The 25995-nt window shown below is 41.9% G+C and overlaps 1 protein-coding gene across 5 annotated transcripts in view; it reads right to left on the bottom strand.

Moving 5' to 3' along the window:
* The window catches only part of PALM2AKAP2 (PALM2 and AKAP2 fusion), a 546014-nt gene that overhangs the window by 150293 nt on the left and 369726 nt on the right, over positions 1 to 25995 (bottom strand). For all 5 annotated transcript variants that reach the window (XM_054519582.2, XM_054519580.2, XM_054519581.2 and 2 more), the window contains 1 exon segment: positions 6659 to 6744. In XM_054519582.2, coding sequence (XP_054375557.2) covers positions 6659 to 6744 — 86 coding nt within the window.

Below are 25995 nucleotides of genomic sequence, written 5' to 3'. Positions count from 1 at the left end.
GAACCCAGGAGGTGGAGGTTGTGGTGAGCCGAGATGGCGCCATTGCACTCCAGCCTGGGCAACAAGAGTGAAACTCCGTCTCAAAAAAAAAAAAAAGAAAGAAAAAAAAAAAAAGAAAAGAATGTGCCACTGGAGGAGCGAATATTTGAGCCAAAGATGTGACTATAAAGAGAGAGGGAGAGCAGGAAGAGAAAGGGAGAAGTGAATGAAAGCCAGGGGCTTTTAAAAAACACAGTGCCTGCAAGAGTTGGTCTTTGTTCCAGGAGCCATGGGAAGGCCAGCAGGGCCTTAGCAGAGGGATATTATCAGCTTGATCTTTTCATTTATTTTTTTAGAGATAGAGTCTCAGTGTGTTGCCTGGGCTAGGCTTGAAATCCGGGGCTCAAGCAATCTTCCCACCACCATGCCCAGCTGAGCTCAGCTTTTTAAAAAGAAAGCTACAGTATCCAGGCTCCAAGTAGACCAGATAAAGAGGGCAAGAATGGGTACAAAGAAAGACACAGTGAAAGACAACACTAAAAATGAAATTGAAGTTAAGAGTAAGGAAGTCTAGAAGCCAGGGGAAGCCTGAGGCTTATTCAGTGTTGAAACGGGAAGTAATCAAAGGGCACTGAATAGGGAAGTATCCAAATTCTGCCTCAGATTGGTTGGACAACTGGAGAGCCAAGAGCAATAGTAGGGCTCACATGGCCACCCCCAGACTGCATTAGTATGTGCTAAGACAAGATTTTCTGAAACAAATCATGAAAGTCACTTGGAGCACTTATTAAAAATGCTAATTCTCAAGCCCAGGTCTTCTGAATCTGAATTCTGAAAGAAGTCTGGCAAGCTGTGTTATTGCTGTTTTCTACATTGCTGCAGGTGATTCTCAGGGTCAGGCATTTCAAGAAATACTGATCCATAACTGCTTTTTTTTTTTTTTTTTAAATTCAATGTCTGGACAAGCAACAAAACAGAATAGGATATCAAATAGAAGCTAGTTTGAGATACAGCTACCCTTTTCTTCCAGTGAAGGATGATAAATATAGGCTGAAAAAAGTTAGTGGTTCTCCCAAAACAAGAACAGGTAAAAACAATTTATAAGGGTAAGTAGAGTAAAATAAGAAAATTATGTGGATCTGCATAATATTGGTTTATCAGCCTCTATGGCATTAGCACTCAAGAAGCGTAGGTGTGATTCTTGGCAGAATCTGAGTGCATTCATTTCCCAGGGTTGCCATAACAAACTACCACACACTTGGTGGCTTAAAACAACGGAAATTTATTTTCTCACAATTCTGGAGGCCAAAAGTTCCAATTCAAGGTGTCAGGAGGGCTGCACTCCTCTCCCTCCAAAGGCTCTAGAGAAGACTCTTTTCTTGCCTCTTCTAGCTACTGGTGGATCCACGTGTTTCTTGACTTGGGCTGCATAACTTCAACCTCTGCCTCTGTCCCCTTACATGGCCTTCTGTGTATATGAGTATCCTCTTTTGTCTCTTACAAGGACATGTGTCATTGGATTTAGGGCCCATCTGGTAAATCCAGGATGATCTCATCTCAAGATTATTAGTATTATTTTCTGAGACAGAGCCTCATTCTTTCACCCAGGCTGGAGGGCAGTGGCGTGATCTCAGCTCACTGCAACATCTCCCTCCTGAATTCAAATGATTCTCGTGCCTCAGCCTCCGGAGTAGCTGGGATTACAGGCGTGTGCCACCATGCCCACCTAATTTTTTTGTATTTTTTGTAGAGACACGGTTTCACCATGTTGGCCAGGCTGGTCTTGAACTCCAGGCCTCAAGTGATCCACCCACCTCAGCCTCCCAGTGCTTGGATTACAGGCATGATCCACCACGCCCAGCCAAGATTGTTAATTGTATCTGCAAAGACTTTTTTCCAAATAAGTCACATTCACAGGTGTATTATTCCATTTTCACACTGCTGTAAAGAGTTACCTGAGACTGGGTAATTTATGAAGAAGAGAGGTTTTTTGTGTTTTTTGTTTTGAGATGGAGTCTCACTCTGGTCACGCAGGCTGGAGTACAGTGGCGTGATCTCAGCTCACTGCAACCTCCACCTCCTGGGTTTAAGCAATTCTCCTTCCTCAGCCTCCTGAGTAGCTGGGATTACAGGCATGCATCACCATGCCAGGGTAATTTTTATATTTTTAGTAGAGATGGGGTTTCGCCATGTTGGCCAGGCTGGTCTTGAACTCCTGACCTCAGGTGATCCACCCACCTTGGCCTCCCACAGTGCTAGGATTACAGGCATGAGCCACGTGCTTAGCCAGAAGAGAGGTTTAATTGACTCACAGTTCCACAGGCTTAACAGGAAGCATGACTGGGAGGCCTCGGAAAACTTACAATCATGGCAAGGCAAATGGAAGGCAAAGAGGAAGCAAGCACCTTCAAAACATTGTATTCCTTTTTCAGAAAGAAAATTTCTAAATACTAAGATAGACATCTCTATCACAAGAAGAGCAATATGGAAGAAACCCAACTATCTTTGTAATTTCTGCTGATATTTCCCTTGAAAAGTGTCAATGTATCAGGTTTTATTAACAGAATATTTTGTTTTCTCAGGCAAAAGGCAGGAATAGCTGATATTGCAAGGATATATAAAGTAGCTATTAGAAGTAGGAATAGCTGCAGCTAAATGTAAGAGGGGGAGTGTGTGCTTAATGAGCTCCAGGCAGTTATATGCAGAGAGAAAAAAAATAATTCTTTTTATTTAATTTTAATTTTTTTATTATAGATTCAGGGAGTTCATGTACAGGCTTGATACAAGGTATATTACGTAATGCTGGGATTTGGACTTCTACTGAACCCATCACCCAAATAGGGAACATAGTATCCAATAGGTAGTTTTTCAACCCTTTCTCCTTTCTCTCCTGCCCCTTCTTTTAGAGTCCCCAGTCTCTACTGTTTCCATCTTTATGCCCATGTGTAGTAGTTCCCACCTATAAGGGAGAATATGCAGTATTTGATTTTCTGTTTCTGCATTAATTCATGCAGGATAATGGCCTCCTTCTGCATCCAAGTTGCTACAAAGGACATGATGTCATTATTTATATGGCTATGTAGTATTCCATGGTGTATATATGCCACATTTTCTTTATCCAATCTACCGCTGATGAACACTTAGGTTAATTTCATGATTTTCCTATTGTGAATAGTGCTACAGAAAACATATGAGTATGAGTGTATTTTTGATAAGATGATTTATTTTCCTTTGGGTAGATATCCATTGCTGGGTCAAACAGTAGTTTTGTTCTTTGAGAAATCTCCATACTGTTTTCCATGGGGGTTGAACTAATTTACATTGCTACCAACAGTGTATAACTGTTCCCTTTTCTCTGCATCCTCACCAACATCTGTTACTTTTTGCCTTTTTAATAATGGCCATTCTGACTGGTGTGAGATGGTATCTCTCTTTTTTTTTTTTTTTTTTTTTTTTTGAGACAGAGTCTCGCTCTTTTGCCAGGCTGGAGTGCAGTGGCGCAGACTCAGCTCACGGCAACCTCTGCCTCCCTGGTTCAAGCAATTCTCCTGCCTCAGCCTCCCGAGTAGCTTTGGATTACAGGCACGCGCTACCACACCCGGCTAATTTTTGTATTTTTAGTAGAGTTGGCATTTCACATGTTGGCCAGGATGGTCTCGATCCCCTGACCTCGTGATCCACCCACCTTGGCCTCCCAAAGTGCTAGGATTACAGGTGTGAGCCACCACGACCAGCTGTGAGATGGTATCTCATCGTGGTTTTAATTTGCATTTCTCTGATTAGTGAAGTGGAGCAGAAAAAATAATACTTTCATTTGGATACGAAGACATGATGGTTATGTAAGGCAATGTGGGGTGGGAGACAACATGATTCCCAAAGGAAAAAAGTCAATGACTGCTCCATAATTGGGAATCCTAAAGGAGAAAATAGAAACAGAAGCATTTTCTGGAGTTATATCCACCTAAAAAATTCACAAATTCCTTAGTGAGAAGGAACCGGCATTAAGAGAAGAACTCTAGAATATTTGTAGGGGTTTATTGATGTGTTTAAATGTATTTTTATTTTGCTGGCTGGGTGCAGAGGCTCACACCTGTAATCCCAGCACTTTGGGAGGCCGAGGCGGGCAGATCACCTGAGGCCAGGAGTTTCAGACCAGACTCGTCAACATGGAGAAACCCCATCTTTACTAAAAATACGAAAATTAGCCAGGTATGGTGGCACATGCCTATAATTCCAGCTACTTGGGAGGCTGAGGTGGGAGAATCCCTTGAACCTGGGAGGTGGAGGTTGCAGTGAGCCACGATCATGCCACTGCACTCCAGCCTGGGTGACAGAGCAAGACTCTGCCTCAAAATGAATAAAGAAATAAATTTCTATATTGCTCAACTATTTAAAGTGTATGGTATTTATTCCTCAGAATGAGTTCAGTTCTTATGGATGAAAAATCTTCCTGGGGTAGGGCAGGGGTAAAATAAATCTTTTCTTATGAGAAATTTTCAGGTATTCATTAAAAGAAAAAGAAAGGGAGATTGAGAATGATGTCTAAACTAGAGGGACCCAAATACAACTTCAGTCAAGATCCTGGTACCATGGATGAGTAGCCTGGTTAAGTAGCAATCTTATCAAATGGGATTTGGACAAGACTTGCTTCTATTAGAATATGCCATTTGTGGCCTGGAGTGGTGGCTCAAGCCTGTAATCCCAGCACTTTGGGAGGCTGAGGCGGGTGGACCGTGAGGTCAAGAGATGGAGACCAACCTGGCCAACATGGTGAAACCCCGTCTCTACTGAAAATACAAAAGCTAGCTGGGCATGGTGTCCGGAGCCTGTAGTCCCAGCTACTTGGGAGGCTGAGGCAGGAGAATTGCTTGAACCCAGGAGGCGGAGGTTGCAGTGAGCCAAGTTTGCGCTACTGCACTCCAGCCTGGCGACACAGCGAGACTCTGTCTAAAAAAAAAAAAAAAAAGAATATGCCATTTGCTTTATAAAAGTAAACTCCAGTCTTTCTGACTACTTGAATGTCTGTCTGTACCACATCTGCAGCTACACTGGCAACATGCTGTCTCCTCTCCCACTAGCAACTCATCTCAAAAACTAATTCTCCAGATGATAACAGATTTTGAAATAACAAATCTAAATCCATCAGGTATTGTCCATCACTATTGGCACCCATTCCCCTTCGTCCAATGTGGTCATAGACTCAAACTTGTCAATCATTGCAATAATAGCCAATAAAACACCAACATGTCATTGCAATTTATATTATTGTCTCACAAATTCTGCTAAACGTAGTTACAGTTCTTTCAGCACTGGATAGTTACCACTTAGATTAGTTGACTTTTTGACTAATCAGGCTACTATCCTATCTTTCATTTAGCTTTACTATGGTAATATTTGCTTGCTTTCTCTACCATTTGTAACATAGACAACACAAGTTTAGCCTTCACATTACAAAAGAAAACTTGAGTAAATCCATGCTATATATTCTTTTGTACAACTTCTACTAATAGATCCAGGAGACAAATATCTCCAGTTTGGCTCACACCTGTAATCCCAGCACTTTGGGAGGCTGAGGCAGGCGGATCACAAGGTCAGGAGATCGAGACCATCCTGGCTAACACAGTGAAACCCCGTCTCTACTAAAAATACAAAAAATTAGCCGGGCACGGTGGCTGGTGCCTGTAATCCCAGCTACTGGGGAGGCTGAGGCAGGAGAATGGCCTGAACCCAGGAGGTGATCAGTGAGCCGAGTGCAGTGAGCCGAGATCGCACCACTGCACAACGGCCTGGGCAAAAGAGCAAGACTCCGTCTCAAAAAAAAAAAAAAAAAGAAATATCTCCAGTCACAGCTCTATATAAAATAAGACATTACTTCTTATTTTTCAAAGAAAAATTCATAAGTAGCATATATTCAAATTATAATTATTCAAGCAAGAATGTTAGAAAGCCCTCCCACCCCCATCCTTTGTTAACTAATATGTAAGCAGAGTTCTAAGAGAGGAAGACCATTCCTTTGTGTCTAATCCCGTAACAGAGGGGAAATGGTTGAGCCTCTGATAACTTTTGCTACAGATTCTTTAATCTGGCCAGTGCTTACAAATTGATGCATTTAATTTGAACAGTGATAGTTAAGTGGATTTCCAGATGACTCATTTTGTAAACCTTTGGCCATTAGCGTTTCAGCTGGAGTGGGCCATGTGCTGCCTTCCCGCTGACATCAGTGGAAATTTTGAGCCAAGATCAAAGCTACTTTATGCCTCTCTGACCTTTCCTCACAATGCACAGTGGGGCCTGAATTCTCAGCTCAGAATTTTCAGATTTGCTCCACTGTGCCCACTGGGGTTACCATTTACAAATAGCTTACGTGTAGATATTCACTGAAGACCCTACGACAGGCCCATTGGAAATCACATCTTAGATTCTGGTTTTCAAGCAGTTTCCTAATCCAGATCCCAAGTTTCAGACGAGGTCAGGCGTGTTTAGGGTGGTATGGCTGTAGACCAGATCCCAAATTTCAGAAAATCTTATGTACGGTTGCCTCCCTAAGACCTCAGTGAGTAGAGAGAGAACTCCAGCAAGGTGGATTGGTAGTGTTCATTTTGCCCCCAGTAAAACCTGCCATAGGCTGCCTTTACTCTAGAGATACACTTTGAGAATCAACCTGAAGAGAATCCCTTACCTTGATAGTCATGTCTGGGCCGGACGTTTCTGTGGCATTCGAGGCTGACTCACCCTCCTTTAGCAGCACATTCTCCCACCCGACTTCTGAAAGAAGAAAAGAAGTGCCATTTGAGCCAAGTCATTCAGCTGACATGGATACACAGTTGTTATTTCTCAGATTACAATACCATGTGACTTGTAAAGGGAGCTGATGATGACCTATAGCTCTATACCTATCTTGCAGTTACTGGGCCAGGAAAACTTCCTTTCAGAAGTGTAGTCCTGGAGCACTTCTTTTGTTTTTACCTAATCTCCAATTTAGGATCCATTGTCTAAGTCCTATATCTTATAGAGAGCTAGTCCTAGCCCAGGGTGGAGAAGAGGCTGGGATGAACTCTTCATCTTCTTCGTCTTCTTCTTTTTATTTTTATTTATTTATTTATTTATTTATTTATATATTGAGACCAAGTTGCACTCTTGTTGCCTAGGCTGGGGTGCAATGGCATGATCTCGGCTCACTGCAACCTCCGCCTCCTGCCTCAGCAATTCTCCTGCCTCAGCCTCCCAAGTAGCTGGGATTATGGGATTACAGGTGCCCGCCACCACATCTGACTAATTTTTGTATTTTTAGTAGAGACGGGGATTTCACCATGTTGCCCAGGCTGGTCTCGAACTCCTGACCTCAGGTGATCCACCCACCTTGGCCTCCCAGTGTTGGGATTACAGGTGTGAGCCACCCTTCTGTTCTTCTCCATGAACTCTTCTTCTTCTCCATTTTAGGCCTCATATTGAGGACTCACTTGGGGCTTTAAAGTGAATCCCAGAACACAGAAATACACACATCTAATTCAATACCCAATAGATATGACTCCAGATTTTTCTGTGTTCTCAATTTATCTACTGGAAATAACTAAGAATGTGTTGTCACTTTTAATATCTGCCCATGTTCTCTCTCCAAGTCTTTAGAAATGCTAATGTTTCTTTCTTCTAAAGCCACCAGATTGTCTCCAAGAGTGGATATCTGGCAAGACACAAGATTTTGTTTTTTCTAATATCAAAGAAAAGATCAGGGGCCAGTGTGGTGTTTTGAAATATCTTTAAACACAATATAGTAAAATTGTACTAATTCAGATGCAATTATGTATGTGAATAGAGTTAAAATGATCTACATTGGTGAAAAGTTTGAAGAAATGGCAAGATACATGTGTGTGTGTGTGTATATATACATATATATGTATATATATATATATATTTTTTTTTTTTTTTGAGACAGAGGACAGAGTCTCTCTATGTTGCCCAGGCTGCAATGCAGTGGTGCAATCTTGGCTCAGTGCAACCTCCACCTCCCAGGTTCAAGTGATTCTCTGGCCTCAGCCTCCCAAGTAGCTCAGATTATAGGTATGTGCCACCACACCCAGTTAATTCTTGTATTTTTAGTAGAGACAGGGTTTCACCATGTTGTCCAGGCTGGTCTCGAACTCCTGACCTCAGGTGATGTGCCCACCTCGGCCTCCCAAAGTGCTGGGATTACAGGAGTGAGCCACTGTGCCCAACTGGCAAGTGTATATTTTTTAAAACCGTAGGTTTATTGCAAGAATAATCATCTCCTTAAAGGTTAATAAAGCAATATTTGATAGAGTTTTTCAGGGTCTCCTTTAACAAGCAAATACAAATTTTATGATTGGTATAATAACTGTTTGGAAATAAGTGCTCATAACCTAATGTATTAAAAAGATTATTTTCTTAAGGAGGTTAAAATTATCTGTGTAATATTTGTTTACATTATTGATTTTCCTAAAAAATACTTTTCTCTAAGTATTTAGATAGTTATCTAAGGACAACTCAAGAACAATATTCATCCCAGAACTGTGTGAATAACCCAAATTCCAAAATTTCAACTGTCTAGCATTATGTTAAATCAGGATTGGCCGTCTTTCTTCTGCTTGTCACGTAGTAAATATTTTAGGCTTTGAGTTCATAGCATTTCTGTTGCAACTTCTCAGTCTGCCCTTGTAGAGTGAAAGCAGCTACAGACAACATAGAAACAAATGGGCATGAGTGTGTTCCAATAAAACTTTATTGACAAAAACAGATAGTGAGCTAGTTTGTCCCATGAGATGTACTCTACCAGCCTCTGTGCTAAATCAAGAACCCAGAGATGTGTAAGATTGCCATACTCCAGCATTTCTAGTAAGAATCAACTGAACAAAAGGTGATGAATGACTAATAATTGCTTGAAATTACATGAGGCTTTCAGTAAACTAATACGAAATTAATTAAATTTTAATGTATTAGCACTGGTTACTTTTTAAATTTTACATTCTGGGTCCTTGAGAGCTTCATTTCATAGGATATATGCACAACGAATTACACAAGACCTGTTTGGCTGTAATTCATTTCATGGTGCAAATAGTTGTCCTCTCTGACTAGGTTGCAGGAATTGGGCCAGAGGAGTGTTGTGCCTTGACCTACACTTTCTTCTCAAGAAATTGCTGCAAGGAGATTGTCAGCTTTATCTTAAATGCAAGTTTATAGAAGAAAAATCTTTGCTCCTACATGAATAGATTATTTCCTTGACATGCTTTGCTTTTAACCGACTAATAACCCCTCCTGGTTTAAGCCAGTTTTGATACCTGTTGGATTTGGCTGGCAGAGAGACACAGATGTTGGACATGTTGGACAATCAGATGATATTTCACTTATGTAAGAGTCTGAATTACTGTTCAGCAATTATTCATTCTCCTCCTCTCCTGCTGTGGGAGAAATGGTCTTCCCTGTCTCACTGATGTTTGCTTTGGCTAAAGGGATGTTAGAGCGCATAATGCAAGCAAAGGTTTGAAATGGGCTTAAGAAGTGAGGCTTACACTTCTGCTACAGCATGAGAAGGACAAGCCCCAGTCAGCCTGCAAAGGGATGAGAGTCCTGGGGAGCAGATCTGGATCCAATCTGCACCTGGAAGCCAAGCCAGGTCTAGATCAGCCAAGCCCCAGCCAACTACATATGTATGACAACGAAAGCCAATGAGTTTTGGGATGGTTTGTCAAGCAGCATTATTGTAACAATAGCTAATAGATACAATCTATAACCAAAATTATATATGAAAATCATTATGGACAAGTACTTTTACCTTCAACTATGCAAATATAATTCTGCATATAAAAGTTTCATTTGGCCAGGCGCGGTGCCTCACGCCTGTAATCCCAGCACTTTGGGAGGCTGAGGTGGATGGATCATGAGGTCAGGAGATCGAGATCATCCTGGCTAACACGGTGAAACCCTGTCTCTACTAAAAACACAAAAAAATTAGCCGGGCGAGGTGGCGGGCACCTGGAGTCCCAGCTACTCGGGAGGCTGAGGCAGGAGAATGGCTTGAACCCGGGGGGGCGGAGCCTGCAGTAAGCGGAGATTGCGCCACTGCACTCCAGGCTGGGCGACAGACTCCGTCGCAAAAAAAAAAAAAAGTTTCATTCACAAGTGTTGGTTTTCATCTCTATATATTATTTCATTTTGGAAAGAATTTTTTCTCTGCTATTATACAATCATTCCTTTTGTAAGCAACACTACCTTTATTAAAGGCTATATGGCCATAAGAAGGAGATGTGAGACATAAATATATATGTTGTCTCAATATTTTAGTCTTCCATCAAGAAAACACTTCACATTAGGAAATATTTCATAACAAGAGTGAGAGAAAACAGACATAGCATTTTAGTTTAAAAATGCTATTTTAGTTTAAAATGTTTTAGTAATAACATTTTAATTTAAAAATGTGATTAATCCTGATGATAAGTTTGTGAGAACAGAAATGTTATTTTAAAAGCTAGAGGTAAAATTCCTTCCAAGGAGAAAACTATTTTGGAGAACAAAGCAACTCTATGGACCATTTGGGTGTGAAAATGTGGGTCCCACATCACAGAAGGAAGGTAAGAAGGAAGAGGTGCAGTTAGAAGAGGGAAAGAAATTGAAAGAAATTAGGGCAAAAATTGGCAGTAAGAAATTACCAGGAGGTAATAAAAAAAGACTTTTTTTTTCTTTTCCTTTTTCTTTTTTTTTGAGACAGAGTCTCGCTCTGTCACTCAGGCTGGAGTGCAGTGGCACTATCTCGGCTCACTGAAACCCCCACCTCTCAGGCACAAGCAATTCTCATGTCTCAGCCTCCCAAGTAGCTGGGATTACAGGCACCCACCACCATGCCTGGATACTTTTTGTAATTTTAGTAGAAACAGGGTTTTGCCATGTTGGTCAGGCCGGTCTAACTCCTGACCTCAAGTGATCCAACCACCTCAGTCTCCCAAAGTGTTGGGAAGACAGGCATAAGCCACCGTGCCCAGCCTAAAAAGGACTTTTCAGAACAGCAATGTTTACAAATTCATTTTAAAGTATTTGTTATGCTGTGTCATGATGTAATTCTTCCCTCACTTTCGTACCTACGGTGGAGATCTGCTCTACACCAGTATCTTGTGCTAGAGTTGTCTGTTGGAAGCTGAATGACATCCCACTTGGACTTGAGGATGGAAAGAAGAGAGCAGCTGTGTGCCCATGGGAGCTCGCTGAGAATGTGGAGTTGAAGGAGGACACAACACTAAGAATCTTGGAGAAAGCACTTAACCCACACACTGCACACAGTAGACTACCGGCCAATTTTATTTGGATACCAAGGGGCAGGAGACCCTGTCTTCTTGAGAACTTAGAGATAGAAAATGACAGACACTTCTTTATAGGAAGATGTTTGTGCATCTGAAAATGCCACTTCCCTTTTCCAAAATGATTTCCATTCTGCCAACATGTAATGCATTGGACCAGTGGGTAGGAGGATAGCTTAGAATGCTGATTTGTAATCCCCTCAGCTCTAGAATTTTAGTAATGACTTTTAACATCGGCTTTCATGTTTGAGTTCCTGAGAAGAGTTTCCCCTCAACTAAGATCCATGGTTTATAACTATAGCACCAATATTTGCACAGCTTAGATGTTCAATTGTAAAAGACAGATATTCTAGGCTGATGTATTTCTATTATTAGTTATACAAACACAGCTTCCTCTGGTTGTAAGGGAAGACCCTATAGAAAGAATCTGACCTAAGAACTTGGGGAAAAAAGTATATATATATATAAAAAATAGAAATATATATAAATCCTATATATATTATCTCCATATATAAATTCATATATATATTCTATACATATAAAAAATTATACATATTCTCTACATATATACATTTATATATTCTAGACAGAGAATATATATGGAATATATATAGAGAGAAATATATAATTTATATATTCTATACAAAAGTATATATATATATATATATTTTTTTTTTTTTTTTGAGACGGAGTTTCGCTCTTGTTGCCCAGGCTGGAGTGCAATGGTGCCAACTCGGCTCACTGCAACCTCCGCCTCCTGGGTTCAAGCAATTCTTCTGCCTCAGCCTCCCGAGTAGCTGGGATTACAGGCATGTACCACCATACCCGGCTAATTTTGCATTTTTAGCAGAGACTGGGTTTCTCCATGTTGAGGCTGGTCTGGAACTCCCGACCTCAGATGATCCACCTGCCTTGACCTCCCAAAGTGCTGGTATGACAGGTGTGAGCCACTGCACCTGGCCCAAAAGTATATATATTCTATAAATATACTTTAGTATTTTAAAATATATTTAAGTATTCTATAAATTTAAGTATTCTATATATTTATAGAACATATAAATAGAATAGAATATATATGGAATAGAATGTATAGAACATATAGAAATATAGAAAATTTATATATTCTATATATAGAATTTATATATGTAGAGAATTTATATAATTATATTATATATTGTTATATTAACTATATATTCTATACATATTATATGTATTATACGTATTATACATATATGTATAATACGTATAATACATATAATATGTATATTAATTGTATATTCTATCTCTGTATATACAAATGTATATTATACTTCTACATACTGCACTTTCAAACAACCATTTTCATCTTACATTCCTCTTCTCCCTTTGCTGAAATTCTTATTTATAATGTCTTTGAGAAGAGAAATTATATTTATATTATTCCTATAATCCCTAGCAACATTACTACAGTCTTTATTCCATTTTTAAAATACAAGACCAAACCTTGAGGAAAGAAGAGAATAAGTTTGCATTTCCCTGTGATAAGAGAAATTGAGACCTGTCTACTTGTAGCTGAGGTTATGTTTATAAATATCCATCAGGGACAGTTTTATAAAGACCTCTCAGGAATAAATGAAATCAACCACAATAACTTTTTTTTATTGCTTTTTATACACTCTCTCACCTAGCTGCACAGTCAGAGGAATAAGTCCATTCGCCCAGGCTTCCAATTCCTTAGCGCCAACATCTGTGTCTCCATTCACAGGGCGTGCTCTGTTGACTTACATGGCTGCCCTCTCTGCTACTAACTTCTGTTGGGAAGAGTGCATGTGAGGGCAGACAGAGGTGTACCACCAAAACAAAGGAGCTGAGTTCAGGACCCAGCTGGAGAAGCCAAGGACACACATGAGGATCTGCAGGGAGAGGGATTTGGGCTGGTAGCAGGAAGCCATGAGGGTTTGAGTAGAGTAATGTGTAGACAAAATAACTTTGCATCTTTGAACAAAGGGAGACAATGTAACACTAAGCAATGAAGGCGTCAGGCGGCTAAAGAGACCTGGGGAAGCAGCAATGGATGGCATTCCAGAAAAAATCACTGGGTGACTTCCTTAGCTCTGACCTTGGTTAGTACTAAAAATAAAATAAAAGTAAAAGTAAAGGGTCAAAGCCTCAGAGGGAGAGAGTAGCACTGCATGGAAGGACACTGACTGTACTCACACTCCCTGGAATCACCAGGCACCACCACGTGAAAACAGAGTAAGAGAGAAAGACGAGTCTGAATGGACCCGAATGTGCAAGAAAGTGGAAATTTGTTCTTGCTCATTGTCCACACAGATTTTAGATGGATCACTGGACAAAGAGGGTGACTGGTGGCCATTAATGCCGCTCACGCAAATATTCCCAGTTCTTTCTTCTTGCAAACATGTAACAGGATTTCACTTCCTGGCCTCCTTAGAGTTGCTGAGGTCATGTGACCAGTTCTGGCCATTGGGTGTGGGCAGCAAGGTGTCCTACATCAGCAGTTAAATGCTCCAACTCAGAAGTAATAGATGTCTCCCACACCCATTGGCCAGAACTGGTCACATGACCCTGCCCCTCTACCACAGCAACTGGCAATCCTAGATAGTGGCAATTCTGTTAGCCTAAACCCCAGTGTAAGGGCAATGCAGCACAGAAACACAAGCAACCCACCTTGGCCATGTAATATGAGTGAGAACTAAACTGCTATTGTTTGAAGCCACAGGATTGGGGTTTGTTTATTACACCAGCATAGCCTAGCCCAGCCTCATGAGAAGAAGGAGTCTTTCCAGACTCACCTTCCCCATCAACCTCCAAGTCCCATGATAGAGACTCCTTTGGATAAATTTGCTGTGTTCTAGCCTCAAAATCAATCCTGCCATTTAAGTTTTGTCTCCTCAACCAGGTTATAATGGCCCATACTTTCTTTTTCTTTTTTATTAAATACATCTAATTATTATTATAATAATTATTATTAATTTTGTAGAGATGAGGTTTCACCATGTTGCCCAGGCTGGTCTTGAATGGCTCATACTTTCTACTTCTTTTGGGCCACTCTCTGTTTCCACTGTGCCCAGCTGCACAATTTAGTTGTGTTGGGACTCAGAAAACATACCCTAAAATGAAAACCTCAGAAACAACAGTTTTTCTCTGACATTCTTCTGTCCTCCTGTCTCTCAGTCTCATTCTTCCCCAGGGCTAGCCATAGAAACTAGAATCCCTGTTCCCCAAGGGGTAGTCACAGAAACCAGAACCCTTTTTTCCCCCAGCGCCAGCCATAAAACCTGCAGGTATAACTCAAACTTTCCCACCACCTTTCTGTGTAACAACTGGCCATGAAGAAATTATCTGACCTACCTAATTTGACTATAGGTCATAAGACCCCCATTCCAGAAGGGGTCCTGCCTCACACTCAGAAGGAAGGAATGCATGCTTAGAGGATGCATGCTCAAGAAGAATCTAGACAGACAGGCCTTGCTGGGTTTCCTCACTCTGTCTATTAACATTAGATCATATCCTTTTTAGATCTACATGGCTGTCCAAACTTTGTTGAACCTAAGTATAAAAATGGACAATTTCACCTATATCTTTGGGTATTCCTTCTGAAGGCTCCCATGCACATGTTAAACAAATGTATATGTCTTTCCACCAATTAATCTGCCTTTCGTGAATTGATTTTTCAGTGAACCTTCACAGGGTGAAAGGGAAAGTTCTTTTCAGTTCCCTACGGTGGCATCTCAGGAAAGGATTAGGTTCTAAGGAGAAAAGGCAGAAGTTTGCATAGTCAAAACTCCCCTTGAGAACTCCTTAAATCTCCCAATAAGTACAATATAGTGTCATACCTCACTAAAACCCAAAAGTTCCAGCCTAGGAACAGACCTCCTTTTCTTATGTTAAATACCAGATGATGTTGTTGGCTTGTATTAAGAATCATATTGTACAAAAATATATATCTTGAAACTCTAGAATTTCTTGGGATTTGTTGATGCTCAGATTTTGAGAGATACAAGAGGCTGAGACCAACTGTGGGAACAGTCATCCTCATACTGTATCATTTAGAATGCTTTTACCTGCAGGTGGTAGAAAGATTATTTAATGGAGGATTAAACAACAGAGGATTGATTGGCTCATGTAACAACAAGTCCCAAGGTAGTATGGCACCAGAGGTGGCTAATTCGGTGGCTCAATGCCCTGATGGCCTCAGTTTGACCTCTCTGCAATTCTCTTGGCTTTCCTCTGATGTCCCAAGATGGACACAGCAGTTCCATGTGTCATTAAAATGTTCAGAGACAGGAAAAGGGAGGATTCTCCCCTCCTCCCTTTTTAAGAAAAAAGAAGCTTTCCCCAAAGCACCCCCTACCCCTCACCAAAGCTGATCCCCCAAAGTCTCACTGATCAAAAATACAGCATAACCCTACTCCTAAACCAATAAAGGAAAGGGAATAGAATCATCAAAACTGGCTTGGAGTTAATGAACCAAGACTAACCCCCTGGGTTGAGGAAGGTCTCAGCCTTCCCTCAGGATGTGGCCACCTGGAGGATGAACAAAGGAATGAAACAGGATCTTGACTAGCAACAAAGACAGGAATATGTAGGTGGCCATCAGTTAAGCACTTAGTAGAATCAGTCTGTCACAAGAGGATGCACATGTAGATTGGAATGGCAGGCAGAATCACTTATGTTATATAAATTTATATTTTTTTCTCTCTTGTTCTCATTAATTTAGTTAGAAATATACACTCAGGGCCAGGAATGGTAGCTCATGCCTGTAATCCCAGCACTTTTGGGAGGCTGAGGTGGGAGGATTACTTGAGCCCAGGAATTCAAGACCAACCTGGGCAACATGGCGAGACTCCATCTCTAAAAACAAACAAAAAAAATTAGCTGAGCATGGTGGCACAGGTCTAAGCCTGTATTTCCAGCTACTTGGGAAGCTGAAGCAGGTGGATCATCACTTGAGCCCAGGAGGTAGAAGCTGCAGTGAGCTGTGTTTGCAACACTGCATGACAGAGTGAGATCTTGTAAAGAAAGAGAGAGGAAAGAGAGAAAGAAAGAAAGAAAGAAAGAAAGGAAGGAAGGAAGGAAGGAAGGAAGGAAGGAAGGAAGAAAGAAAGAAAAAGAAAGAAAGAAAGAAAGAAAAGAAAGAAAGAGAGAGAAAATGGAAGGAAGGAAGGAAGGCAGGCAGGCGAGAGGATAAGAGAGAAAGGAAAGAGAGAGAGATGAAGAGAGAAAGAAAGAAAGAAAAGAAAAGAAAAGAGGTGGAGCCAAGATGGATGAATAGGAACAGCTCCAGTCTACAGCTCCCAGTGTGAGTGACGCAGAAGACAAATGATTTCTGCATTTCCAACTGAGGTACCAGGTTCATCTCACTGGGGAGTGTCGGACAGTGGGTGCAGGACAGTGGATGCAGCAAACTGAATGTGAGCCGAAGCAGGGCGAGGCATCGCCTCACCTGGGAAGCGTAAGGAGTCAGGGAATTCCCTTTCCTAGCCAAGGAAAGGGGTTACAGACGGCACCTGGAAAATCTGGTCACTCCCACCCTAATACTGCACTTTTCCAACGGTCTTAGCAAACGGCACACCAGGAGATTGTATCCAGTGCCTGGCTCAGAGGGTCCTATGCCCACAGAGCCTCGCTCATTGCTAGCACAGCAGTCTGAGATCAAACTGCAAGGCGGCAGCAAGGCTGGGGGAGGGGCGCCTGCTATTGCTGAGGCTCGAGTAGGTAAACAAAGAGGCCAGGAAGTTTGAACTGGGTGGAGCCCACCGCACCTCAAGGAGGCCTGCCTGCCTCTGTAGACTCCACCTCTGGGGGCAGGGCATAGCCAAACAAAAGGCAGCAGAAACCTCTGCAGACTTAAATGTCCCTGTCTGACAGCTTTGAAGAGAGTAGTGGTTCTCCCAGCACACAGCTGGAGATCTGAGAATGTACAGACTGCCTCCTCAAGTGGGTCCCTGAACCCCGAGTAGCCTAACTGGGAGGCATCCCCCAGTAGGGGCAGACTGACACCTCACACGGCAGGTTACTGCTCTGAGACAAAACATCCAGAGGAATGATCAGGCAGCAACACTTGCTGTTCACCAATATCTGCTGTTCTGCAGCCTCCGCTGCTGATACCCAGGCAAACAGGGTCTGGAGTGGACCTTCACCAAACTCCAACAGACCTGCAGATGAGGGTCCTGACTGTTAGAAGGAAAACTAACAAACAGAAAGGACATCCACACCAAAACCCCATCTGTACGTCACCATCATCAAAGACCAAAGGTAGATAAAACCACAAAGATGGGGAAAAAACAGAGCAGAAGAACTGGAAACTCTAAAAATCAGAGCACCTCTCCTCCCCTAAAGGAATGCAGCTCCTCACCAGCAATGGAACAAACCTGGACGAAGAATGGCTTTGACAAGTTGAGAGAAGAAGGCTTCAGATGATCAAACTACTCCGAGCTAAAGGAGAAAATTCGAACCCATGGCACAGAAGCTAAAAACCTTGAAAAAAGATTAGACGAATGGCTAACTAGAATAACCAATGCAAAGAAGTCCTTAAAGGACCTATGGAGCTGAAAACCACGGCACGAGAACTACATGATGAATGCACAAGCCTCAGTAGCCGATGCGATCAAATGGAAGAAAGGGTATCAGTGACGGAACAGCAAATGAATGAAATGAAGTGAGAAGAGAAGTTTAGAGAAAAAAGAAGAAAAAGAAACGAACAAAGCCTCCAAGAAATATGGGACTATGTGAAAAGACCAAATCTACATCTGATTGGTGTACCTGAAAGCGACGGGGAGAATGGAATCAAGTTGGAAAACATCCTGCAGGATATTATCCAGGAGAACTTCCCCAATCTAACAAGAGAGGCTAACATTCAGGTTCAGGAAATACAGAGAATGCACCACAAAGATACTCCTTGAGAAGAGCAACTTCAAGACACATAATTGTCAGATTCACCAAAGTTGAAATGAAGGAAAAAATCTTAAGGGCAGCCAGAGAGAAAGGTCAGGTTACCCACGAAGGGAAGCCCAGCAGACTAACAGCTGATCTCTCAGCAGATACTCTACAAGCCAGGAGAGAGTGGGGGCCAATATTCAACGTTCTTAAAGAAAAGAATTTTCAACCCAGAATTTCATATCCAGCCAAACTAAGCTTCATAAGTGAAGGAGAAATAAAATACTTCACACACAAGCAAATGCTGGGAGACTTTGTCACCACCAGGCCTGCCCTAAAAGAGCTCTTGAAGGAAGCACTAAACGTGGAAAGGAACAACCGGTACCAGCCACTGCAAAAACATGTCAAATTGTAAAGACCATTGATGCTAGGAAGAAACTGCATCAACTAACGAGCAAAATAACCAGCTAACGTCATAATGACAGGATAAAATTCATACATAACAATATTAACCTTAAATGTAAATGGGCTAAATGCTCCAATTAAAAGACACAGACTGGCAAATTAGATAAAGAGTCAAGACCTATCAGTGTGCTATATTCAGGAAACCTACCTCATATGCAGAGACACACATAGGCTCAAAATAAAGGGATGGAGGAAGATCTACCAAGCAAATGGAAAACAAAAAAAGGCAGGGGTTGCAATCCTACTCTCAGATAAAACAGACTTTAAACCAACAAAGATCAAAAGAGACAAAGAAGGCCATTACATAATGGTAAAGGGATCAATTCAACAAGAAGAGCTAACTATCCTAAATATATATGCACCCAATACAGGAGCACCCAGATTCATAAGCAAGTCCTTAGAGACCTACAAAGAGACTTAGACTCCCACACAATAATAATGGGAGAGTTTAACACCCCACTGTCAACATTAGACAGATCAACGAGACAGAAAGTTAAAGGATATCCAAGAATTGAACTCAGCTCTGCACCAAGCGGACCTAATAGACATCTACAGAACTCTCCATCCTAAATCAACAGAATATACATTTTTTCAGCACCACACCACACCTATTCCAAAATTGACCACATAATTGGGAGTAAAGCACTCCTCAGCAAATGTAAAAGAACAGAAATTATAACAAACTATCTCTCAGACCACAGTGCAATCAAACTAGAACTCAGGATTAAGAAACTCACTCAAAACCACACAACTACATGGAAACTGAACAACTTGCTCCTGAGTGACTACTGGGTACATAATAAAATGAAGGCAGAAATAAAGATGTTCTTTGAAACCAACGAGAACAAAGACACAACATACCAGAATCTCTGGGACACATTCAAAGCAGTGTGTAGAGGGAAATTTATAGCACTAAATGCCCACAAGAGAAAGCAGGAAAGATCTAAAATTGACACCCTAACATCACAATTAAAAGAACTAGAGAAGGAAGAGCAAACACATTCAAAAGCTAACAGAAGGCAAGAAATAACTAAGATCAGAGCAGAACTGAAGGAGATAGAGACACAAAAAACCCTTCAAAAAAACCAATGAATCCAGGAGCTGGTTTTTTGAAAAGATCAACAAAATTGATAGACCGCTAGCAAGACTAATAAAGAAGAAAAGAGAGAAGAATCAAATAGACGCAATAAAAAATGATAAAGGGGATATCACCACCGATCCCACAGAAATACAAACTACCATCAGAGAATACTATAAACACCTCTACACAAATAAACTAGAAAATCTAGAAGAAATGCATAAATTCCTCGACACATACACCCCCCCAAGACTAAACCAGGAAGAAGTTGAATCTCTGAATAGACCAATAACAGGCTCTGAAATTGAGGCAATAATTAATAGCTTACCAACCAAAAAAAGTCCAGGACCAGATGGATTCACAGCCGAATTCTACCAGAGGTACAAGGAGGAGCTAGTACCATTCCTTCTGAAACTATTCCAATCAATAGAAAAAAAGGGAATCATCCCTAACTCATTTTATGAGGCCAGCATCATCCTGATACCAAAGCCTGGCAGAGACACAACAAAAAAAGAGAATTTTAGACCAATATCCCTGATGAACATCGATGCAAAAATTCTCAATAAAATACTGGCAAACCAAATCCAGCAGCACATCAAAAAGCTTATCCACCATGATCAAGTGGGCTTCATCCCTGGGATACAAGGCTGGTTCAACATACGCAAATCAATAAACATAACCCAGCATATAAACAGAACCAACGACAAAAACCACATGATTATCTCAATAGATGCAGAAAAGGCCTTTGACAAAATTCAACAACCCTTCATGCTAAAAACTCTCAATAAATTGGGTATTGATGGGACATATCTCAAAATAATAAGAGCTGTCTATGACAAATCCACAGCCAATATCATACTGAATGGGCAAAAACTGGAAGCATTCCCTTTGAAAACTGGCACAAGACAGGGGTGCCCTCTCTCATCACTCCCATTCAACATAGTGTTGGAAGTTCTGGCCAGGGCAATCAGGAAGGAGAAGGAAATAAAGGGTATTCAATTAGGAAAAAAGGAAGTCAAATTGTCCCTGTTTGCGGATGACATGCTTGTATATGTAGAAAACCCCATTGTCTCAGCCCAAAATCTCCTTAAGCTGATAAGCAACTTCAGCAAAGTCTCAGGATACAAAATCAATGTGCAAAAATCACAAGCATTCTTATACACCAATAACAGACAAACAGCCAAATCATGAGTGAACTCTCATTCACAATTGCTTCAAAGAGAATAAAATGCCTAGGAATTCAACTTACAAGGGACCTGAAGGACCTCTTCAAGGAGAACTACAAACCACTGCTCAATGAAATAAATGAGGATACAAACAAATGGAAGAACATTCCATGCTCATGGGTAGGAAGAATCAATATCGTGAAAATGGCCATACTGCCCAAGGTAATTTATAGATTCAATGCCATCCCCATCAAGCTACCAATGACTTTCTTCACGGAACTGGAGAAAACTACTTTAAAGTTCATATGGAACCAAAAAAGAGCCCGCATCACCAAGTCAATCCTAAGCCCAAAGAACAAAGCTGGAGGCATCACGCTACCTGACTTCAAACTATACTACAAGGCTACAGTAACCAAAACAGCATGATACTGGTACCAAAACAGATATACAGACCAATGGAACAGAACAGAGCCCTCAGAAATAATGCCACATATCTACAACTATCTGATCTTTGAAAAACCTGACAAAAACAAGAAATGGGGAAAGGATTCCCTATTTAATAAATGGTGCTGGGAAAACTGGCTAGCCATATGTAGAAAGCTGAAACTGGATCCCTTCATTACACCTTATACAAAAATTAATTCAAGATGGATTAAAGACTTAAATGTTAGACCTAAAACCATAAAAAACCCTAGAAGAAAACCTAGGCAATACCATTCAGGACGTATGCATGGGTAAGGACTTCACGTCTAAAACACAAAAAGCAATGGCAACAGAAGCCAAAATTGACAAATGGAATCTAATTAAACTAAAGAGCTTCTGCACAGCAAAAGAAACTACCATCAGAGTGAACAGGCAACCTACAGAATGGTAGAAAATTTTTGCAATCTACTCATCTGACAAAGGGCTAATATCCAGTATCTACAATGAACCCAAACAAATTTACAAGAAAAAAACAAACAACCCAATCAACAAGTGGGCGACAGATATGAACAGACACTTCTCAAAAGAAGACATTTATGCAGCCAAAAGACACATGAAAAAATGCTCATCATCACTGGCTATCAGAGAAATGCAAATCAAAACCACAATGAGATACCATCTCATACCAGTTAGAATGGCGATCATTAAAAAGTCAGGAAACAACAGGTGCTGGAGAGGATGTGGAGAAATAGGAATACTTTTACACTGCTGGTGGGACTGTAAACTAGTTCAACCATTGTGGAAGTCAGTGTGGCGATTCCTCAGGGATCTAGAACTAGAAATACCATTTGACCCAGCCATCCCATTATTGGATATGTACCCAAAGGATTAGAAATCATGCTGCTATAAAGACACATGCACATATATGTTTATTGCGGCACTATTCACAATAGCAAAGACTTGGAACCAACCCAAATGTCCAACAATGATAGACTGGATTAAGAAAATGTGGCACACATACACCATGGAATACTATATAGCCATAAAAAATGATGAGTTCATGTCCTTTGTATGGACATGGATGAAGCTGGAAACCATCATTCTCAGCAAACTATCGCAAGGACAAAAAACCCAACACCGCATGTTCTCACTCATAGGTGGGAATTGAACAATGAGAATACATGGACACAGGAAGGGGAACATCACACACCGGGGCCTGTTGTGGCATGGGGGGAGGGGGGAGGGATAGCATTAGGAGATATCCTTGATTTTAAATCACGAGTTAATGTGTGCAGCACACCAACATGGCACATGTATATATATGTAACAAACCTGCACGTTGCGCACATGTACCCTAAAACTTAAAGGATAATTAAAAAAAAGAAAAAAAAATAGAGAAAAAATGGAATGTTCCACTCAATAAATACAAAAATCTCAGTCTTTTTTTAAAAAAAAGAAAAAAAAGAAAAGAAAGAATCTACACTCAAATTTGTGTAAGCTAAGTACACAGGGGATCCTGGGACTCAGCCTTCTGCTGCCAGCTCCTCCTTGTGGGTGTCTTAGCTCAGCCCCAGTGTGGCATCTCCACCTCCACCCTCTGCTGGGAACTCACAGTTCTGATCATGGCCCCATTTAGTGGGACACAAATTAGGGCCTGGGCAGGGAGAGCCCTGACATGTGTCTCATGGTGTTTCCTGGTCGATGCTGCTTCAGCGGGCCATTCTCCAGGCAAAGCACCTGTGGGCAGGAACTGGGCTTATACACAGTTAGTCTCATCCAAGTGTCTGTTAAATGAGAAGTGTTAGTTCTGGGCAGGAAGGTTTGGGCGACAGGAACTTCAGAGAGTGCCGAAGGAGAAAAGAAGAATGCTACAAAAGAGAAGGCAGAGGGCACTGGGAACAGATGGTCCCAGGCCTCAGTCCATCGCCCTAAACTGGAGAGGCAGGAACCACATGGGTGGAGTAGACTAGACCATGTCTGGGTGGTGAGATCCTGAGCACATTTTTTTTATTTTTATTTATTTTTATTTTATTTATTTATTTATTTATTTTGAGACAGTCTTGCTCTGTCACCCAGGCTGGAGTGGTGCAGTGGTGTGATCTTGGTGTGATCTTGGCTCACTGTAATCTCCACCTCCCAGGTTGAAGTGATCCTCCTGACCCAGCCTCCCACGTAGCTGGGATTACAAGCGCACGTGACCAAGCCCAGCCGATTTTTGTATTTTTAGTAGAGATGGGATTTCGCCATGTTGGCCAGGCTGGTCTCAAACTCCTGATCTCAGGTGATGCACCCACCTCAGCCTCCCAAAAGTGCTGAGATTACAGGCGTGAGCCACCGTGCCCAGCCAGACCCTGAGCACTTTGAAGATAGGGACTGTCCTCCCTGCTGTCCCACCCCAGGCCTCAGTCAGCGCAGCCTGGGCTGGCACACAGTGGAAGCTCATTAAATATTTCCCAAATTGAAGTGGAAGGGGCCTTGAGGCTGCCTAAGCTACTCTCCCATCAGGGCAGAAGCCTCCTCTACAAAGTCACCTGATGGATGACATTGCCTTTTCCTGATCATGGTTCTTACTGCCTCACAAGGTGATGCACATTGGGCAGCTAGAATGGACTATCCTTTTTTTTTTTTTTTTTTTTTGAGACAGGGTCTCACTGTCACCAAGGCTGGACGGCAGTTGTGCAATCATAGCTTACCGCAGCCTTGAATGCCTGGGCTCAAGCAATCCTCCCACCTTAGTCTCCTGAGTAGCTGAGACTACAGGCTACCCACCCCCGCCCCGCCCCGGTCAGAAAGTACTATATTAAGAAGAGCTGAGCCACAAACAATTCAGAAAAATAAGATCCCAGATGATGACCTATGTAGCCTGGCTTCTGGAGAGGACATGGTGAGGTACCCTCCACGGCTATTGAGTGTTCGCTTTTGTTTGCTGGGACTTTAGTAGACCCTTCTCAGCCTTCCAGCCTTCCTATCCATCCTGCTTATTTTCCTCATCACACCCCTGCCTCTACCCTCATCAGCCCACTGTCATAGACACAGCCAAGGAACTTTGAGGAAGTCTGGAGCCTGGCCTTTTGGGTTTCAAGGAGAGATACGAGGCTCTGAGTTGGAAAATAAATTGTCATGGTCTCACAGTCAGTAGCCACTAAGCTGGGACTGAAGGAGACAAGAACGCCTTTGCTTTTCCTAAACCAGACTTCTTCCTGGACAAAATCATATCAACCTCATTTTATAGGAAAAAGATTGGCCCACTGGGAAATCATCTTGCTTGATCACAACAAAAAGAATGGGGTTAGCTCTCTTCCTCACTAGAGTCTCTGCACAGAGAGCCATCACAGTGAGACTTGGCCAGTTATTTCTCTTCTTCCTAATTGCCTTTGGCTCCAAGTAACCCTGTGGATTTTTAAAATCTCACTTTGTTCTTGGAGGATTTCTCAGCAGGGTGGGCATTAAAACTTAGCGGAACTTCAGAACAATGATTTGCCTTTAAACACTTGGCTTTAGGAAGCCCCACCCCAGGATAAGCTGATGGGGCCTGCTTCCTCTGGATGGGAAGCTCTGCCCCGGGTTTGAAGGAGGAGGGCAGGATGCAACCCCGTCCCACCCTCCCCACTCCAGGTGGTGGCTCTTCCTTGGTCCTGAGCTTTTTCTTCCTTGGGATAGCTGTGAGGACCAGTCCCTGGGGCCTCCAAATAGAGGGCAATTCCCTCTCCCTCTGCTCCTCTCTCTGAGGAGAGCTCATTGGGAAACAGGAAGGTCCATCTTTTGGATAAGTTATTTTTCTCAAACTCACCCATAGGTTATTGGAAACCTCTTCTGCAACCCCAACTATTTCTCCTTGAGTAGGGTAGTCCTCTCTGAGTGCCTCTGAGTGGATGTTAAAGGATCTCAGATATATATATATATATATATATATATATATATATGTATGTATATAAAACTCTCAATGTCTTGCCAGTGTGGCCCCATGTCTTCTCAACCCCCTTGCTCTGTTTGCCAGTGGGGCTGCAATAGTAGCAGTAATGACAGCGAGACTGTCCAGAGGACGTACTATATATAGCCTTTATGTGTATTACCTTACTTAATCCTTATACGACATGATGAGGTAGATACAATATTATCCCCACCCTGCAGATGAGAAAACAGGCTTGCAAAAGTTAAAATGACTGAGCTAACAAGTGATGGAATCAATATTTATTTATTTATTTCTTATTACTTTATTATATATTTATTTATTTTTTCAAGAGAGGCTCTTGCTCTGTCACCCAGGCTGGCATGCAGTGGAGTGATCATGACTCACTTGCAGCCTCAACCTCCTGGGCTCAAGTGATCCTTCCACCTCAGCCTCCTGGGTAGCTGGGACTATAAGTACATGCCACCATGCCCAGTTAAATTTTGTATTTTTAGTAGAGACGGGGTCTCATCATGTTGGCCAGGCTGGTCTTGAACTCCTGGATTCAAGCGGTCCACCTGCTTCAGCTTCCCAAAGTGCTGGGATTACAGGCATGAACTACCACACCTGGCCCATATGTTCTTATGTACACACATGCACACACACATGCACTCTTAGACATTTATGTGCAGGCTTGTGTGTACACATGCCAACCCACACACATACACGTGCACAGCCCATGCACACACCCACGTGCATGTGCACACACAGAGCATATCTGGGCATGAAGCTGCAATAGCTTTCCAGCTA

Source organism: Pongo abelii, chromosome 13 (genome assembly GCF_028885655.2).
Source record: "Pongo abelii isolate AG06213 chromosome 13, NHGRI_mPonAbe1-v2.0_pri, whole genome shotgun sequence".
Classification (NCBI taxonomy): domain Eukaryota; kingdom Metazoa; phylum Chordata; class Mammalia; order Primates; family Hominidae; genus Pongo; species Pongo abelii.
This window is presented reverse-complemented; position numbering and strand designations above follow the sequence as displayed.